This window comes from Formica exsecta, unplaced genomic scaffold (genome assembly GCF_003651465.1).
Source record: "Formica exsecta isolate Colony F162 unplaced genomic scaffold, ASM365146v1 scaffold952, whole genome shotgun sequence".
Taxonomy (NCBI): Eukaryota; Metazoa; Arthropoda; class Insecta; order Hymenoptera; family Formicidae; genus Formica; species Formica exsecta.
Genome location: NW_021853717.1, coordinates 6,831 through 28,974, shown reverse-complemented (window position 1 = coordinate 28,974; position 22,144 = coordinate 6,831). Strand labels below are relative to the sequence as shown.

The following is a 22,144-nucleotide window of genomic DNA, read 5'->3' as shown; positions in this document are numbered from 1 at the left end:
ATGAGCAGTTTAACACAATAAAACGATAGTGCCCTTAGAGGCTTTCCGTACGGCCGAGCCGATAACGAAATCAGAGTCTTTTCTACACTACGTCTAAACGCCACCAGAGAATCTGGTCGTTTGTCGAAAGCTTGCAAGATTTCCGATCGCAGCCAGCAGTGCCGCCACTACGTGATGCAAGTTTCCAATAATCGGAGAAAATGAAAAGAAAGAACCCGGATTCGTCACGCTATCCTAATCCTAATTTTACGCAATAATACTAGGAGCTAGGAGCACGCCACAGATGTCGCAATCGATTCCTTAATCGATTGATTTATGTCTTACGTGATCTGCGTATGAGCTTAGATACAACGATTAATTCATCATCATGCTCAGATACATGCAGTATTTTTTTATTGTTAATACAGATAAAATTATTAATTTTTTTATTGTTTGATATGTGGGAAAGGAGAAATTAGGAACTATACGAATTTGACAATTCTATCTCAGTTGAATTTATCGCTGATCAAACTCAATTTAGTCGTGTCTAAGCGAGTGATCTTTTCTTCACAATAAATTTGAGTGACTTGCTATATTCTCTTTCTTAACTGTATCTTTTAAAAATGTGGGAAAGGAGAAATTAGGAACTATACGAATTTGACAATTCTATCTCAGTTGAATTTATCGCTGATCAAACTCAATTTAGTCGTGTCTAAGCGAGTGATCTTTTCTTCACAATAAATTTGAGTGACTTGCTATATTCTCTTTCTTAACTGTATTTTTTTTAAATATTTCTGCGCTTAAAATCAGTTTAATCGTATGTGCAGATTTTGAGTGAAAGAAGAGGGAAGGGAATAAAAAATTCTAGAAAATTTGGAAAAATGTGCACATTATAAAATTTAATTCTTTTATTCTGTATTAATATTAAAAAATGTTATATATATTAACGTAATAAGATTGTGTATTTTATTTAAGCATTTAAGTAAGAAACAATATATATACGAATATAAAGCAGGTACTAATATAATATGAAAAATAAACATTATTTCTAAAATTACTGTGGCAATCTACAGATAATTATAGTAATATCAGAAGATTATTTGAAAGTACTAGCGTCAGCATCACGTTATTTACAGTTGTAAGAACAAGTGCTGTGTTTTTAATCATCAAAATTGTTTGCAAAGTAAAATTGAAAAATGTCTTTTTTATCTTTATCGACAAATCTAATATATTAAGATTAAACTCGAAAACGGCAGAATATTAGTTATTCTAAATTATTTTTCCTATGTTAAGATTCATTAGATCGTTCGAAAAATAATGTTATTAATTAATTTAATTTTATCGATTACATAATATCCACTGGACTCAGTAAGGTATCTTCCATATTATTTCTTAGAGTTATAATATTTTCGAGACAAAAGTTGAAGTTCGGTCTATCATTTGCTGGACTCCAGCAACGTAGCATCAACTCGTACAAGGTTGGCGGACAATTGAGAGGCATCGGCAATCTGCCTCCAGCGCGGACATAATCTATCACTTCCTGATTAGTTCTGCCAGTATAGGGATGCTCACCCAATGATGTAATTTCCCACATGAGAACCCCGAATGACCAAACGTCGCTTTGGGAAGTAAATATTCCGACCACCAAAGATTCCGGTGCCATCCAACGAATAGGAAGACAATCCATTCCCACCTAAAACATGTGATTTTGGCGAAGTTAATCTTTTGGTTCAATTTGTCCATTTTTAGAGTATTCGTGTTAAAACGAAAAACGTTCACTTATCTACACATGTATTGCTTTGCGTAAATAGAAATAGTTTATTTTTCTCAAAAAATTTTATTCAAAGTAAAACTGTATTATATTATTACGACAAAAAAAGAACATACAAACATTTTTAAAAAATTTCATTTTTTTAAATAATTGTATTTACCAAGCGGTATAAGTCTTTCTTAGAAATATCTCTAGCTAGTGCAAAATCGCCGATTTTGACGACACGGTTCTCGCGATTTCTCGCGGATACTAAACAACTATGACACACTAGATTTCTATGAACGACACGCAGATCTTCCAGGTAGCAACAACCTCGCGCAACATCTTCGCACATGGCGAATAAATCTTGCAAACGCAGAGCGTGCGAATCTGACGGTTGCAATTTTTGACTATCTCTCAAATATTGTAGCAGATCAATTTCCATTAATTCCAACACGATTAATGGAGCATCTTCGCCGTCTAAGCAGACGCCCAGCAATCTTAGCACATGTTTATGTCGGAAGTGATTCATAAGCTTGGCCTCTTCTAAAAATTTCTCTTTGTCTTGCGAAGAAGCATTTTCTCGAAGCATTTTTATGGCAGCGGATATCTCTGTGCCCGGCCTTTCTAAATTCTTTACTTTTGCTTGAAACTCCTGCAAAATATTTGAAATTAATTTAAATTTATACTTCGTTAAAAAATATATAGTTTAATATCAAGTGACATCATTTCATTTTGTATTAAATAATTTAACGAAAAATACATAATAGAGTGTATGTTATCTTACAAAAATTTTGCATTATTTATAATCTCTTATAAAAAGTTATGTATGTAATTATTTTAATCGAGAAATGCGTATCTATTTCAATTTTTGTACATCTAGATATTAATAGCGTGTAACATTACATCGAAGAAATAAGTTTTTACCATTCCGAATGCGCCGCTGCCTAAAAGTTTTCCTAATCTGATTTCCTCACGTGATTTCGGTCAGTGCATATTTATTCAAATTATGTTCTAACATAGGACTGTATAACGTGTTGAGTTGAACATTAGAAACGTTAGGTATCTGATGTGAAGTCTCTAATTCGATGTCGGTCATTACAGGAGGCAAAATTTGCTCGTTACTTTCTTTGCGTTGTCGGTACACTGTTATAAAATTACAATATGCTTATCTAATAATATGCATTGCAAAATTTACAGCGCCTTTTCAACAAGTAAATTAATTTGTCGTAGAAAATCTCTATTTACTACAATACATTAGGTATAATCACTTTCTGCAATTAAAGACTTAAATGTGTATCAAATATACTTACAATAGTAGAAGTAGCAGACGCAGATTACAGTAATTATAGCGACTAGGTCTTTAAGGTGAATGGTAGGTAATATTGCATTATTAATGTTCTAGGGGTCCTCGAAATATTACCTTTGTTACGTAAAAATTTATTCTCAATATCTTTATTTTATTTAAAAACTTTCTTTTACTTATAACTTTATTATTAAAAATTACTAAGTTTTTAAATTTTGTAAGCATTTTTATATCTAAAATTACCATATAATGTTATAATATTTTCATTTGCTTACTTGTCAGTGTTGAAAAAATAACTCTTCCATCAGACGGCCATATAAAATCTTTGTACCTAGGGTATCTCAGTATCAATCGAAACTCGTATAGAGTTCCTGGTAGTAAATTTTTTATATAGTACTTTAATTTCCCCCTATTATTGTGCTCAATGTCGTCTACAATTTGCCACTCCTCCATCTCAGCATTTTTGTATTCCAATTGGTAATCAATGAAACTAAGGCTAGGAATCCACGAGATATTCATATCATTTATGCTAACCCCGTTTAAAATTATATCGTTTGGTTCCGAATACATGTCCAACATTTTGCTCAAACTTTCACTATAATAATTGCTGAAGTTGACTGGATACATGCGTACATATACATCGTATCTATTTCCTGGTATCAACGGTTCAATTTTTGTGAAAAATTTGCTATCTTCTTTATGTTCGGTCTTATTATTAAATAGCTTCTTTATTTGTTGCTTACTGTTAGTAATTAACGTCCAATGTACTTCGTAGATCACGGGCACGCAGTTTAGTTTCTTGGGTGGCATCCAATAAACTATCGCTACAGTAGGTGTCAGAGCATAAACTGTCACATTTTCTGGTGCGCCGAGCTTACTCGGTTTAGTTCTCAGCATCACTTCCAAACGGAATAACGGGTCCATCGATAACTGATCAGAATAAAAATTGCTTATTACTAACAGTAATTTGTACTCTGTAAGCGACGTTAAATTCTGAATCTCGTAATATCGCTCGTTGGTCTGCACGGTGAAATTGTCGAACTTATTAAGCTCATTATCCAAACAATAGTTTACGTAGATGGTATATAGAGTGGTAGATAAGTTGTGCCTTTTGCATCCACTCTTAGAGACCGGTTCCGGAAGATTTATGATGATACTATTCGTCGTTACTGTGTACATCAATCCGTTGTAAACTTTTTTGTTGGGCGTCAGACATCTCCTTGGAGGACACGATTGCAAAGATTTACCGAAAGCATACAAGTAATTAATCCAGGAAGACGCTGTTTTTTTTTCGATGTTTTTGAATGCGTCTTCGCTCGTGAGAAGTGCATACTCTTTTTTCAAAACATATATATTTTTATTTAAAGCTGTAGAAATGTAAATGTTTGTCTTGTCAATTGTTAAAGATTGAAAGTTTATTTTATGTTCTTCATTTTTCGTAATATTATCGACTTGTAAAATCAAATTGCACATAGAAACGTTAATGTCTGTCACAAACAAAAAATCAGACCATAGCCAGTAAACTAGCGGCTCCTTAGTATTCATGTCATCAATTTTCATATCAACTAAATGATCTGACGTATGGAGTGAGAATCGTAATAAGCACATAATAAAGCTGTTGTTTTCGAGATTCGAGCTGTTGTTTTAAGATTCGAGCGTTTTTTCCATCAAGATCCGATTGTATTATCTGACATTTATTATCCGTAGAGTGATTTGTCCAATATAAAGTTCTAAAAAATATATGCATTATTTTATTTATTATAGAACATTATTATAATAGTAGCAAAAAAAACTTTTATATATAGTGAATTAAAATTCTTATAATTAAATTTGTGTTAATTTATTATTTTTTTATAACTTTTGATCTTAATTACAAAGCCATGTGAAATTATTGAAAAATTACAAATAAGTACAAATTTTTAATGAAAATATTGTTCAATTATTTCAAATAGATGAAAGTTGACATACCCTATAGACGGTAATATATTTAAACGATCAATGTCAAGATAGGTTTTTATTTTTGATATTTTATCATATTTGATTATGCCATTTTCCCACATTGTTAAGTCGAGCTTCACAATGTCACCAAAACCAAATATATAGTCGGATTCCATCCAGTACAGATTTCTTGCTACCCAATCGATGCAGAGATTGTACGCTATTTCTTGAAGTTTAGCTATTTTTGTAATACTGTTTTCATTCATCTCCAACATCATCAGCTCTCTCTTTGTATTGCTCCAATAAATTTTATGTTCCGCTATGGAATACGTGGCATGTAAAATGTCGATATCCTTAACGAGATTAATATTGATTTTTGAATCCAGATCTCATATATCGATACCGTTTCTCGTTACTATAAATAATTGCGGTATTGGATTTTCGTGCGTAGTCGATACATTAATTAAATCTGTGTAAGGACCAGCACCAACTTTAGTATGTGCTCGTACTTGAAAGTAGTACGTCGTGTTAGGTTTTAGATTGTGCACCGTGCACTCCAATATTGTAGCTGAGATACTTTTGTCGTCGCAGATTTGAATCTTTTTTAGGTTCTCGATGAACCAACACTGCACGGTGTATCCTTGTATTACTTTGTCTGTAAATTCAGGTTGGTTCCATCTGTAAAAAAAAAAAAAAGATTTTAGCCTTTTTATATTTAGTAAAATTATAAGATAATTATTAACATTAGCGGACATTTCGCCGATGACCTTGACCTTCACATATGTTGTAAGGATGAGGTTGCTAAATACTCACTTGGTTTTATTTGGCAGTCTTGTATAGTTTTCGAAATATATTTAACAAAAAAGGTTTACCGAATTATACGATTTCACATAGGTTAGCAACTTTCTGCGCGAAGCGAGGTCCATCCCATATCACTCTGTGCTTCGGATACGAAACGGGGTTTATAATTATACGATTTCACATGGGCTTGTAATTTTCTGTGAGAAACGCGGTCCATCCCATATCGTCCTGTGCTGTCATAACTTTTTGTATTTTTATAATTTCATAGCACAGAGTGATATGGAATAGACCTCGCTTCGCGCAGAAAGTTACAGATCCATGTAAAATCATATAATTATAAACCTCGTTTCGCATCCAAAACACAGGACGATATAGAATAGACCTCGCTTATCAAATATATATGATATCGGAAAATTACATTTTATTCAATAAACCTTTCTCGTTAAATATCTTAAAATATATACGAGATTGCCAAGTAAAACAAAGTAAATAGTAATCAACAACCTTACTCTTATAATATATGTGAAGATCAAGGTCATCGGTGAGATGACCGCTATAGTAAACAATTACCAATTAAAACAGAATCAACGTTTTTATATATATGTGTCGTTAAATTTAAAAAAATAGAGATTGAAAATTTAGATTTTTTCTGTAAGGGCTAACACCAACTTTAGTATGCGCTCGTACTTGAAAATAGTATGTCGTGTTAGGTTTTAGATTGTGCACCGTGCACTCTAATACTGTAGCTGAGATATTTTTATCATTGCAAATTTGAATCTGTTTTTGGGTCTTGATGAACCAATACTGTACTGTGTATCCTTGCATTACTTCGTCTGTAAATTCAAATTGGTTCCATCTGTAAAAAAAATAAGATTTGTCTTTTCATATTTAGTAAAATTATAACAGAATCAACGTTATTATATGTATATACCGTTATTATAGTATATACCGTTAAATTTAAAAGAAGATAGATTGAGCATTTAGATTTTTTACCTGAATGTCACAGAAATGTCGTCTTCTTTATTTAGGAATCCATTGTAGAACTCGACAAATGCTCTGAGAGATGTTGGTTTCCTCAAAATGCTACCTAAAAATTTAACAATTGTACAAATTGGCATAATTATATACAAAAACATTAAATTAATTATCTCAGTAATCCAGGAAAAAATAATTTAAAGTAAAAATGGTAAAACTTAAGATTAAGGGCGACCTCACCGATTTCAATAACCTTGATATATGTTGTCAAGGACATAATTCTGAGTAACTTTTTCTTCTAACTTAATCGTCGCTCGTTGCTTATTAAAAAGTTATTAACAAAAAAAGTTTAAAATTAACCAAAGTACATGCACGGACAGGAAACACACGCGCGCACACACACACACACACACATAAATTAGAAGAAAAAGTTACTTAGAATTATGTCCTTGACAACATATATCAAGGTCATTGAAATCGGTGAGGTCGCCCTTAATCTTAAGTTTTACCTAAGCATTTTTCGAAAATTTTTTATTGATTGAGAAATCAGAAGTATAATATTTGCAATTGTTTAAAAAAAAATAAACTAGCAAAATTAAATAATATAATTGACTGCTTTATATTAAATCTTGATTAATTTTACATATGTGGAGTTTTCTTTCTCTTTTTGTAGCAAAATGAAATTTATATTACAATACAACAATAAAATTAAAAATTACACAAGGTTTAAATGATAAATATTAATTAATGAAAAAACCATTTCAGGTCCTTATCAATGAATTTTGATTCTATACGTTCATTGATAAGGACCCAAAGTGGGCTGAAACGTTTGATTCAGAATTTTATAATATATATGTATTAACATCGTTTATTAAAACAGTATACAATTATTACGTTTAAAGTACCATGTCCAGACTCCAATTGGCCTTTTCTTTTCCACGAATTGAAATTTATATTCTTCTTGTTGTCAAAAAATATTTTTTTTAGAAAATCTCTATATATTACATTAGATATAATTTACTTCAGCAATTAAAGACTTAAATGTATTAAATATACTTACAACAGTAAAAGTAGTATAAACAGATTATAGTAACTGTAGCGATAAAGCTAAAGATTGGTAGGAAATTTTGCAAAACTAATGTTTCAAGGGTGTATTCCAAGAGTATATAACTAATATTTCCAAAGCTCGAAATATCACCTTTGTTACGCAAAAGTATACTCGTAATATCTTCATTTTTTTAAAAAACTTATTTTTGCTTATAAATTTACTATTAAAAATTACTAAGTTTTTAAATTTTGTAAGCATTTTTATATCTAAAATAAGCATTTAATGTTATAATATCTTTATTTGCTTACTTGTCAGTATTGAAAAAGTAAATCTTCCATCAGATGGCTATATAAAGTTTTTCTCGTATTTCGGGTATCTCAGTATCAAACGAAACTCGTATCGAGTTCCTGGTAATAAGTCTTTTATATAATAAATTACTTTTCCCCCATTATTCGGCTCGAAGTTTTTTGCAAATTGCCACTCCTGCGTCTCAAAATGTTTGTATTCTAGTACGTAATCAATCGTCAAATTAACAGAAGGAATCCACGAGATAATCATACTGGTTATGCTAGTCTCGCTTAAAATGATATCGTTTGGTTCCGAATACATGTACAAGATTTTGCTCAAACTGTCATTATAATAATCACTGAAGTTGACTGGATATATGCGTACATATATCGTGTAATTCTGTCCTGGTGTTAACTCTTCGATTATTTTAAAAAATATGCCGTTTCTCATATGTTCAGCCTTTTCGACAATAAAGATTTTATTTTCAAACAGATTGTTATCACACACCAAGTGTACTTCGTGGATCACAGGCATGTTCAGCGTCTTAGGCGGCATCCAATAAACTGCCGCTATAGTAAGTGTCAGAGCCTCAACTGTCACATTCTCCGGTGTGTCTAATTTTTTCGGTTTAGTTCTCATCATCACTATCACTTCCGAGTCGAATAATGGCTCCATCGATAACTGATCAGAGTAAAAATTGCTTGTTCGGACTAACAGTAATTTGTACTCTGTAAGCGTTAAATTCTGAATTTCGTAATATTGCTCGTACGTCCGCACGATGAAGTTATCGAACTTGTTAAGCTCATCGTCTAAACGATAGCTTATGTTGATGGTATATAAAGTGGGAGGTAAGTTGTTTTTGCATCCACTCTTGTGGACCAGCTCTGGAAGATTTACGATGATGCTGTTCGTTGTTACCATCAATATTCCTACGTTGTAAACTTTTTTGTCGAGTGTCAGACATCTTGTCGAAGGATATGGTTGCAAAGATTTACCGAAAGAATAAAATCTTTCAATTTGGGAATACATTTTTATCTTTTGGATGTATTTGAATGCATCTACGCTTTCGAGAAGTGCATACTTTTTTTCCAAAACATATATATTATTATCATCAAACATCATATGAATATAAATGTTTGTCTTGTCACTCGCTAAAAATTTGATATATTTGTAATTACTGATTTTTTCACTTTGTATATAGAATTTGCATATAGAAACGTTAATGTCTGTCACAAGCAAGAGATTATAAAATAGCCAATAAATTAGCGGTTTCTTAATATTTATATCATCAATTTTCATAAAAATAAAAAGTGACATATCGACTTTGACGGGGCATATAGATATATTTTTCTGAAAGATTCGAGCGTTTTTTCCATCAAAATCCGATTGCATTATCTGAGTTTCTCCATATTCAGTTAAATTTTCCCAATATAAAGTTCTAAAAAATAAATACATTATTTTCTTATTATAAAACATTATAACAACAGCAGAAAAAACATTATATATATAATGAATATGTAAAATTCTTATAACTAAGTTTATGTTTGTGTGTCCAGTATAAGCGTATGGAGTTGAGGAAATAGGGGTGGCGAAATTAGTAAAAGATGCAAGATGCAGGATGCAACGCTGCGATGTATGAATCGATAGACTCAGAATACAGGCCTATAAAAATGAGGATGAAAATGAAAGAAATAAAGTTACTTACAAAAACATAATTGATGTCCAAGTTAATTAAAAGCTATTCGAGACTCTTTGAAAAATTTTTTTGTTTAAAACCCGTTGAAAATTTTGTTTGAAAACACATGATTAGAAACAGAAAGCAGACTGGTCTAGCAAGCTGCTCGATGTCTAATGAGGAAACCGTCACAAGGAAAGGGGACAACAGAGTTAAACATACGAGATAATAATAAATATTATAACACAAAATCAGAAACGAAAACAAAGTTAAAAACAAAACATAGGAAAGAACAAGGGAGAGGAAAAAAAGAAAAGAAGAAACATTAGGAGCATTTGTTTATGATAAGAAGGTAAGAATGGTCCAAAAGAATCGTGTTATCTTGAAGATTTATGCTATTTTCTTGTTGCTTAATGTATGGCATTTCCGATATGAGTCTCTTGATATAAGAAGGCTCTTCGTCTAATATTCGCACGTTATCCCAATCAAATTCATACTCTGTGAGATGTTTTGTAATTACCAAATGACAATAAAAATCACGGTTTAAGGTGATGTTCTCTTATCCTTGTTGTTAATTGTCGATTTGTTTGGTCCACATAAGACGCATCGCAGTCACGGCAACATATCTTATATACCACATTATTACGATTTAAAGCCGGAAGAGAATCTTTATATGTTTTAATAATGTTAAGTTTATTGACACATACATATGCCATAGCTTTCTCGATATTTTTAATGACTGGCATTAATCTTTCTGTGACACTTCTTACGTAAGAGATTGTAAAAATGGAAGGGGGGCAAAAAGGAAAACTGGAAGGGGGACAGGAACTGGAAGGAGAATCGAAGCTAGCCCTTTCATTAATTAAAGATTTAATCCTGTTACAGATGGTCATATAAATAAAATCCAAAGGGTAGTTATTTTCCATAAAGATGTTGATAATTAGATTAAAATGTTTTTCACGGATTTGTGGATACGATAAGCGGAAGATCCGATCCACTAAGCCGATAATGACGCCCTTTTTGTGATACTTCGGATGTTGTGAATAAAAATTTAAGAACCTTTCCGAGAATTTAAGAACATCGCCTCAATATAAACCGTGATTTTTCTTGTCAGTCGGTAATTACAGAATATCGACTCACAGAACATAAATTTGATTGGGATAACATCCGAATATTAGACGAAGAGCCTTCTTATATCGAGAGACTGATATTGAAAATGCTATACATTAAGCAACAAAAAAAAATAGCATAAATCTTCAAGATGACACAATTCTTCTGGACAATTTTTACCTTCTTATCATAAACAAATGCTCCTAATGTTTTTTCTTTTCTTTTTTTCCTCTCCCTTGTTCTTTCCCAGATTTTGTTTATACCTTTGTTTTTGTTTTTGATTTTGTATTATAATATTTGTTATTATCTCGTATGTTTTACTATGTTATTCCGTTTCCTTGTGACGGTTTCCTCATTAGAAATCGAGCAGCTTGCTAAACCAGTCTGCTTTCTGTTTCCAATCATGTGTTTTCGAACAACATTTTCAACGGGTTTTAAATAAAAAAATTTTTCAAAGAGTCTCGCATAGCTTTTAATTAACTTGGACATCAATTTTGTTTTTGTAAGTAACTTTATCTCCTTCATTTTCATCTTCATTTTACTAATTTCGCCACCCCTATTTCCTCAGCTCCATACGCTTATACTGAACACACATTCTTTTTCGACATTAAAAGCATGACCATCAGTTTTCTTACTATGGATGTAGTGTCACTCGATTGTTCGCACCCGCCTCCAACATTTTGCCTAAGAACAAAATTAAGCAGCCGTATGATGAGTTTAACCCACGCGGGATCTTACAGTCATCTGCGATCCATTGGATAATGTTATAAACGCTGTATAATGTTAGTTACTATAACGCTTAGACTGGACACACATTTTTTTCCAACATTAAGAGGTTCACCATCTGTTTTTTCTTACTATGGTGTCACTCGATTGCTCGCGCCTGCCTCCACCATTTTGCCTAAGAACAAAATTAAGCGGCCGTGTAATGAGTTTAACCCACGCGGAATCTTACAGTCATCTGCGATCCATTGGATAATGTTATAAACGCTGTATAATGTTAGTTAGTATAAGTTGCGTTCTGGATACATTACTCTGGCTCACGAGTTCTCGGTTTTTATATTAATATTAAATTATTACCATTGATAAGGATCCGAAATGGGCCGAAACGTTTGGTGTTTGTCATTTTATAATGTTTATTTGCACACTTATATCGTGACCATCAACATCTTTTGCTAGATAAACAGCATACAACTTTTACGCAATAAATACCGCGTCCGGGCTTTTATTGGCTTTTCTCTCTTGAATTTATTGATTGTTTATTTATTTCATATCGAAAATTAATATACCCTATAGACGGTAGTATATTTAAAGAACTGCGATAATGAAATATGGTTCTTGTTTCCGATATCTTATCATATTTGACTATGCCATTTTCCCACAGTGTTAAATCGAGCTTCATTAAATAATCATATTTATTTCCGTCATATTCTTTCCAGTACAGATTTCTTGCTACCCAATCGATGCAGAGATGTGACGGAATATATTTACTCCTAGCTATTTTTTTAATATTGTTTTCATTAATCTCCAATATCATTAGCTCTTTCATATTGTTGCTCCAATAAATTTTATGTTCCGCTATCGAATAAGTGACATATCTCACGAATTCATCCTTAACGAGATTAACGTTGATTTTTGAATCAAGATCCCATATAGCGATACCGTTTCCCGTTACTATCAATAATTGCGGTATTGGGTTTTCATGCGTAATCGATACATTAAATAAATCTGTGTAAGGGCCAGCTCCAACTTTAGTATGCGCTCGTACTTGAAAGTAGTACGTCATGTTAGGTTTTAGATTGTGCACCGTGCACTCCAATATTGTAGCTGAGATACTTTTGTCGTTGCAGATTTGAATCTTTTTTAGATTTTCAGTGAACCAACATTGCACTGTGTATCCTTGTATTACTTCGTCTGTAAATTCAGGTTGGTTCCATCTGTAAAAGAAATAATATTTTGGCCTTTTTATATTTAGTAATATTATAACAGAATCAATGTTTTTATGTGTATGTGTCGTTAAATTTAAAAGAATACAGACTGAGAATGTAGATTTTTTTACCTGAATGTCACAGAAATATCGTCGTCTTCATTTAGAAATTGATTATAGAATTCTACAAATGCTCTGGGAGATGTTGGTTTGCTCAAAATGCTTTCTAGAAATTATAGTATTGCACATATTGGCATAATTATATATAAGAACATTAACTTGATTATCTCAATAATTCAGGAAAAACAATTTAAAGTAAAAATAAACCAGAAAAAAATAGAGATAAATTACAAAATATAAAAATTAGCACAGCAAGTGTTGACTTTTAAAATAATAAAATATTATAAAAAGTTTACGTGTTTTATACGACTCAAAAAAAATAATTGTTAATCCAGAACAAGAATAAAGTACAAAGTTTTTAATAAAGCAATAAACGTTTTTCGGAAATATCTTAATGATTAAGAAATCAGAAGTATAATATTTGCGATTCTTCTAAAAAGAATAAACTAGCAAAATTAAATAATTAACTGCTTTATATTAAATCTTGATTAATTTTATATACAATATGTGGATTTTTCTTTCTTTTTTTGCGGTAAAATGAGTTACATTGCTCTCGGTGTTGAAAGTTATTTCTTTAATAATTTATCTTTATTTTCTCTTAAATGTAAATTATTTTTACAATATTTTTTGTCGTGGACTTTTTTGCTAACAATTTATGCATTTCTTTGCAACTTACCAACAGATTTTGGGATCACAGATATATTTGCAAATGGAATTTTGTCAAATTTGTTTCTCACACTCACACTATCAGGATGGCTCCGGTCAGATTTGCGGTTTTGTAAAATATGATAATCGTTGTTCTCGGATACTGAAATATCCTTGATAAAACATAACATACGAAAAGAATTTAGTAAACACCGCTAGGCCAAAAACGTGGCTACTTTCGATACTTTTAATAAACAATATATGTACTAAGTAAATAGTAATGTATGTAATAAGTAAATCTGCCATGAAATTTCTTGTTTGTTTAATCAAATAGGTGTGATATTTTTCTGTATACCTCTCTTGATTGATAGTGTGTTTAAAACATACAGTGCAGTTACATTTTATTTTAAATCTGTTTTTATTGTTTTTCAAGACTTTTTTCAAAAATCTGTTTCTATAGTTTTTTATATGCAAGATCTTCTTGCATATCAGACATGATTCTTTTATCAAACAGAATTGGCTATCGTACACAAAGTTGGATCAAATAGATGTCAATAAGACCGTTTGGACCAATGAGCATGTAATGTAAATCAATATGTGGTGGTTTAATGCTAAATGCTCGTTGATTTGAACGGTCTGCCATGCATATGCAGCTATGTCAATTTATGTGCGATGGTCCAAAGTCACGCAGAATAGAATAATTTGGGTTAACGAGAGTTCATATAACCGCTTCTCTTAGCAAATAATACATGAAGATGTAGCTCTTTTCGATTGTTGAAACAATTTTGTTTAACGTTTGTTTACGGTAAGTTAGTTAATTTCTCCAAGTAAGTGACTCTATCTTAACACTATTCTTCTTTTTAAAAATTTATTTGTTTTCATTAAAGTTTCAGTTTATTTAACTTCAAGAATATAAATGTTATAAATATTGTCTTTTTATGGTCATAGAAATTATATAAATTTTTTTATTTAAACTTTTGTTGAATTTCTTTTCAGTTATCGTTTTTTAACGCATACAAATTTTGGAGAATATGATATTATAATTAACCTACATTACCTGAGTAAAATTGTGTGTATATAGCTATATAATGAATATATGTACAATTAAAATTATATATAAAGTCGAAGGCGTACCAAAAAATTGGCTGGTTGCGTATATTGTTGATTTCTGTGAATATTAGCTTTAATGTTACTGTTAATTGATACAACTCGAAATCCCATTATACCGATACTCGACTTTATTTCGATATTTAGTAATTCTGTTCTGTTATATGTGTATATACTGGGTGTAACTACAACGGATGTCTACAACGGAAAACAGAGAAGGTACGACGGGGGTCGGAGTAGCGAGACGGCTTTCTGCTGTATAAACAGGCGCTGATTAGCTAACTTTAACATCACATAACAACGAAAAGAAAGCTCAGATCAAAAAATGGTTCAGGACTTTTCGATTTGAATTGTTATTCTGTATCTAATAGTGTGTCCATATGCGTTTGTTTAGTTACACCCTGTATATATAACTATCCTTAACATAAAAAAAATGAGGCTGACTTTCTAAATTAATTTTGTTAAATAAAAACTAATTTAGTACATATCTTATTATACTAATACGAGGGGCAGTCAAATATAAACCAAACTTTTTCCAAAACATTTTATTTGATCAAAATATTTTCAATTAAGACGTACATCCAAATCATTTTTCTACATAATTTCCACTAACATCTAAGCAATTTTGCCACCAGATTGACCGTTTTTTTATTCCCATGTTATAAAAAGTAGTGGGACGTGTCCGAAGCCAATTGCGCACGAATTCTTCCACTTTTTCATTATTGTCGAATCGTTGTTCTTCCAACGCCTCTTTCAGTGGTCCAAACAAATGATAATTACACGGTAATAAATCGGGATTGTAAGGGAGATGTTCAACCGTGGTTTAGTGCAGTTGAAACTATTTCTCTTGAGTTAAGGCGGCGGTGTGAGGTCTAGCGTTGTTGTGCAAAAGCAACATTTTCTTTCGTGCGCAATTGGTTTTGGATACGTCCAACTACTTATTATAACACGTGAATAAAAAAATTGCCAATCCGGTGGGAAAAGAGCTTAGATGTTAGTGGAAACTGTGTAGAAAAATGACTTGAGTGTGCGTTGGAAATATTTTCATCGAATTAAGAAAATTTTTGAGGAAAAGTTCAGTTTGCACAATTGGCTTCGGATACGTCCCACTACTTTTTATAACACGGGAATAAAAAAACTGCCAATCAAATGGCAAAAGTACTTGGATGTTAGTGGAAACTATGTAGAAAAAAGACTTGGGTGTGCATTGAAAATATTTTGATCGAAAAAATTTTGGGAAAAGTTCGGTTTATATTTGATTGTCCCTCGTAAATGATTATAAATATTTAAGAAAATAAAGAGGTCTTAGAAATTGAAGAAAAATCACATAAAAATCAGTTCGTGTCACCATATGTAAGTATTAATATAGCGGAGAATAAACAGAAAACCTTATTGGTGTTAAAAATACTTATTTTAAAAAAAAGCAATTAGAGAAGCACAAAGATGATACAGTCAAGTTTTAATAGATTTAATTAAGCTTATTTCGTATTATATAACATTCATTTATAAACAAAGTTTCCAAGATTTATACATTCCTTTTTTTTGATAATATTATACATGTTTTTCAGTGTTTATTTTATATAGTTTTATTTTATTATTATACAGTACATATATTTTATTATTATATACAATTTTGGTTACTCAAACTATTAGCTGTAATAACATTTAATTTCTTATTTAACAAAGCAATCTCTTACTTGCATGAGATCTGAATCTGGGCACATGGCCCATCGCACTCTCTCGAAGCTACACTATTTTCCGGATACTTTGATAAAGTATCCGCTCCCGCTAACATTAACACTTTTAGTAAAACACATAATACCGTTTTTGACATAATAATTTTGTTCTTTTTTTGTAAATACTTGCTCTCAATCAGTTCCCGCACAATCTTTGGCAGCTCAGCTATGAATAGTGATTCTATCGATATTCTTGATAATGCAAATAATTGCTAATTGCATCAATGTTTTCTTACTTATATCATTTTTTTTTTTAATTTGTTTAGTATAGCAATCATGAAATCTCTTCTAGCGCTAATTTTCAAAATTCTTTTTATAATCAATCACGATGTATCTTACATATCATCAAATTATAAAACATTTGGTTAATAAATTGCTCACTTTTTTCCATAAAAACCAATGACAACATTGAACAAATGCATTTGTTTGTATCAAATAATAATATGAATATTATCAGATTTCCTCAGTAATTCCTCTTAATATAATTTGATAGAAAAGCAGTCAAATGAAAAGAAACGTGCATGATATAATTATTGTTGGAGAAAATTATAGACGAACAGGAAATTACTGAATTATAAATCTTTAATTTTGTCACTATTCATGCGCCAAATTTTACCAGATTGTATATATTTTCTATATATCTCTTGTTTGATTAAATACTGCGTTCAATTAAAAACTGTATGTGTGATAATTGTTTTTTATATATATATACTATCGTGCTCTTGAAGGCCCACTATTCGTGTACATCGTTCTTGACGGACTGAAACGTTTGTATCGTGCGGTTCTAATCGAGCTTCATATGACGCGATTGCGTATTTGTATTTGATTGGTGACCATCATGAATCATCAGCTTGAATAATCGATTTAAATGAAGCACTTTTGCCGAACCATTATTTTTTATTTGCTACACTCCACTTGCGATTTTCTTCTGTGAAGACATTTGTCGCTACTTTAAAAAGAGCTAGACTTTTTAAGATTTGTTCAATTTCATTATTAATATTATTAATGAGTAACTAACGTTCATAAGTAATATGTAACCACGTATAGTGCAACAATAAACGTCATAGGTGTTTACCGGGTGAGGAGATTTGAGTACTCTAATAAACCTAAGAGCTATGCCGGTGGTAACGTAGTTACTGGGTCACTAGGATCACCCATGCCGGACAGGTCAAGAGAGAAGAGACAGAATATGAAAAATACCGTAGTTATATACTACGCAAAAAATTAAAAAGGGCCACCTTCTTTCTACAGAAAAGGCAATTTTCAAGTGGCTGCAACTTCGTTACATATAATCGGATTGAGATCAATAAAAAAGCGTTACAAAGCTTGAAGTTTCTAGTTTCAGAATCTTTTAGTCGAGTTTATTTCTTTTTATTTGTTACAAAATTACATTATGAAAAAGCGACATTCGTCGATTCAACAATTTTTTCAAAAGTTTGTCAAAAAGTGCCAAAGAAAAAAAAATTGTAACACGATTTCGTTAACTGGATTTTAAAGAGCAGAGTTTTATCTTTAATTTGCTTTTTTGATGAATATCCTATGATTTTTTCGCCGAGTTATTCACTACTGAAGTAAAATCAATCCATTGAGTTTGAACGTTTATAACTAGTGAAAAAATTATCGCGCAATGATGATTAAAAAAGTAGTTTAAAGAGAAAAGTCGGCACTTTAAAATGCACTAATTGTTTTTTCAATCAATATCCATAGTCAAAGTGTAATTGTTACTTTAAAATCAAGTAAATATTGCACTTTTATCCTTTTTCATTTAAATGCAAATTATTGAAGAAACGCTAACATTTTTATGTACTCTACAATATTTACAAGTAAAAAATATCCCAATTACTCTTGCAAAAAGCTGAAGCAATTAGTGCTTAATACTTTTGTATCAAAAATAAGAAAAAAGTGTTCTTTTCCAGAGATGATGTACTTGAAAGAACGTGTTCATGCAAATCTCGCACGGCCGCAATGACTCCGAATTGGACGGGAGTAACCTCGTTATAGCGTGCCAAAGCCCCATACAGTGCACTATTTTGAGGTTCCACTGTATTGTAATGAGAATTCTAAATTAGATCTCACTACGTAAGTTTTCCTCCTCTCTTTCAATTATATGACGCGCTGTAGCGGCAGTCACGGTATTTTTTGGTCACGCTTCGTATATAGACATATTTGTGGAGAAATATAGTCAATAAATATATCGTAGGATTAACAAATTACGGAGTTTTGATCTCTACATGATATATGAAAAGTTTAGAGTCATTAAAAACTGTAGAAGTGATGAACTAGAAAGTTCTGATCTTTGACATTCTACACATGTATGTATGGACAAACGTACACCTATATATTCCAAGAGTAAAGTAAATTTAATCAGTATCTTTATATGACATATCTCGAGTCATTTTCTCCGGCAGAAGATATCGTAACTTTCCAATTCATAAAAGTTCTTAACAAAAGAAAATTTAATTATATTATTTTAAAATATGCTTTTTAATATTACCGTTTTGACCAGTTAGAATACAAAAAACGGGAGTTTCTATTTAAAAAATTCGAAATGATTTTTAAAAAATCTTCAAAGTAATCCAAGGTCAAGATAATACTATTATGCATCACTTGAAACGTTACAATTTTTGTTTGAAGCACTTTGGGAGGGCGGCCCCAATTGCCTACAAATTTATTGCCAACAGCATCGATTGTCAACAGACCGTTTGCCAACAAATCGTTTGCGCACAAAACTTTTTGCCTACAAATCTATTGCCTACAAGTTCTTTTGCGCACAAATAATAAAATTTAGGCATAAACGTACGTTTGTACACACGATACTATTGCGCACAAGCTGCATTGCACACATGATATTATTGCCTACAGATCGATTGCCTACAGACACTTTTGCGCACAAATAGAAAAATTGAAAGATAAACGTACCTTTGCTCACACGATACTATTGCGCACAAGCTGCATTGCACATATGACATTATTGCCTACGGAACGATTGTCTACAAGTTCTATTGCGCACAAATCTAGAAATTAAGGGTAAATATAGCGAAAAGGGGACACAGCCCCAATAACCTTGACCTTGATACCCTAGTTATAGATAGACCTAGTTGTCAAGGACATAATTCTGAGTAACTTTTTCTTCTAATTTAATCGTCGCTCGTTGCTTATTAAAAAGTTATTAACAAAAAAAGTTTAAAATTTACCAAAGTACATGCACGGACAGGAAGCACGCGCGCGCGCACACACACACACACACACACACACGGGGGGGAGGTGCAAGGGGAGCCTTCGGCCCTTCTCCCGCACCCACCCCCCCAGTAGGCAGGGTGGACCTCGCTTTACAATGTAACATGTACTTTGTAAGTTGTAAAGTTTTTTGTGTATAAATTAATAGTAGTACATCTTAAAAATATGTCCCTGGAGTTACAGAACAAAATTCGAAATATTACCAGGGTTATCGATCTTACAGCTACGCGTCACGCAGGTATACCGGAGAGCGCGCGGCGCATTCCTCCACTTAGTTCGTTGTATGAATAAGCTCCGAACATGAGTCGGTATTTATAAGTCAGCGTGTCTGTGTAATTTGTGTACGTTTGTGTGAGTATATTTTTAAATAGTGAAAAGTGAGTGTATTGGTCACGTGGAAAAGAGAATGGATACTCAGCTTCAAAACATTTGAATATCGGCATAAAGATTATCGAGATCGCGTCTTTTATAGCTGCTGGAGTTTTCAATGAAGGTTATTATGTCATATTAAAAATAATGGAAACACTAGAAATCATTATTGGACAGCAATGTAAATTTTTCGTTGATATTTGCGACGCGGAGCGGTTGAAGAGGCAGGAGCGCCGCAGCCTAAGCAGCACGAAGAAGGAATGGTTCGGAGAGAGCAACAAATTAAGCTGCAAAATTTTTACAAAGAAGCTGTAAGTTTGCTACATGTGCACGTATGGGCCTGGAATCGCAGACTAGCGCAAAACAGCTGTAAGAGTCCAAAAATTATTATTTTTCAATACCCAAAACTTTAAACGCGTTTTTCTCGAAACGACTTTTTTCAGATTGGCGTGCAGCATAACTCAAAAAATATTCAATCAATCGACTTGTCTCTGTGCAAGCATGTAGATAAATATATTCCTCTGTGAACCAGTACTTTTAAAGATATTATTAAATTTAATTATTTTTTTTACATAACTAAAATGAAAATTTTTCGTCAAAAATGCAACTTTTTTTCAAAGTTCTGCCATTTCTTCAACTTTGCATTTTTTTGTATGATGTGGTTCATCCATAGCGTAATCTTATTAAAAAAAAAAAAATTTTTTCAAATTTTTTTTCAAGCGAATACAACAGGTGCTATACTGCACGCCGATAAACGACTCTCTGACGCCGAGACCGCGGCGAAATACTTTTATAGTTTCTAACACAACTATTTTTTTATAACAAAAAAAAAATTTTTATACTTTTTTAAATGTTGATTAAAATACTCTAAAAGTTTCAACAAAATCCATTGAATTGTTTTCTCAAAAAAAAAATTCTCAAAAATCACTTTATTTTTAGCAAGCTGCACGAAACTCCCTTACTTAAAACCCTACAACTTTTATTTGAAACATTTTTTTCAAATCTTGAAAATTATTTTGTTTTGTCAGAATGATTTTAATCGTCTGATTAAAATAAAAGTAACGCGATAATTACGTGAAATTTACAACGCATATTCTACGAATTTGTAATGCAATATTTGTTTTTAACATCGCATCTAATCAGCTTTTTAATTATAGTTTTGGATAACATCACAGGAGTTATAAAAAAAATTTTTAACGCTCGAAAAGTTAAAACCCAAATATTTTAAAAAATATCGCAATTTTTCATATGACGTTTTCGAAAACCTGTATATCTTTAACTGAACCATCATATGATTATGGAAAAATTAAGTACCGTTGCTATTGATTAAAACTTTTTAGAAATCAAAAAAATTCAATTAAAATTATACAGAAATTACAATATAAAATAGATCTCCTTTTGTTTCACAAATCAATTTCTTGTTTCCAAAACAATTCTTATATAAAAATGATTACTAAATTAATAATATTAATTAATAAAAATATAAATAAATAAATAAAAATTAATAATATACTTGTACTAATATAATAATATAATACTAATCTAAAAAAAATAATTTTTTTATATTCAGTTAAAATTAATGTAAACTCACTGCTAAAATATTCAATAACCCAGAAACTAACTCTGATTCTCCTTCAATAAAATCTATAGAGGATTACAATTTAATTCAATCACAATCCTATATCCTATATCCTATATCGCATAGCGCACGCTTATAGTGTCCTAATAAATAATATATAATACACAAATTGTTTTTACAAATTTCTAGATATATATAGCATTTAAATTTTGAGAAAGATTTTTCATAATGTATTTATGCGAAAAGATCAATTAATATAAAACGCATCAAATTTCAAAAGGGCGTATATACCGTCTCTCTCTTTTACATTATATAATTATAGGTACATAGTTGCTCGATTGTATATGCATATACAGTTATTTTGTTGTATTTAACGCACATAAATGCAAATTTATTTGGCTACTTTTAAGCAATAAGAAAATTGATCAAATAATAACTAAAGCACATTTTCAAAATATAGATTATTTATTTATTAATGCTTAAATTTTATATGTGTTAATATCATAAAATTTAAAAAAATTTAAGCTGTACGTACATTGCGTGATATAAACTTT

The 22,144-nt window shown here is 31.3% G+C and overlaps 1 protein-coding gene across 1 annotated transcript; it reads right to left on the bottom strand.

Moving 5' to 3' along the window:
- Positions 1-984: 984 nt before the first annotated feature.
- On the bottom strand, positions 985-18,078 carry LOC115245349 (proto-oncogene tyrosine-protein kinase ROS-like). Its single transcript, XM_029823630.1, is given in 14 exon segments — positions 985-1,672; positions 1,911-2,384; positions 2,657-2,708; positions 2,710-2,875; positions 3,311-4,609; positions 4,642-4,699; positions 4,702-4,765; positions 5,004-5,651; positions 6,768-6,861; positions 8,106-9,523; positions 12,160-12,807; positions 12,930-13,023; positions 13,594-13,735; positions 16,367-18,078. Coding segments are annotated over 14 exon segments (5,532 nt in total). The 5' UTR covers positions 16,394-18,078; the 3' UTR covers positions 985-1,324.
- Between the last annotated feature and the right edge of the window lie 4,066 nt (positions 18,079-22,144).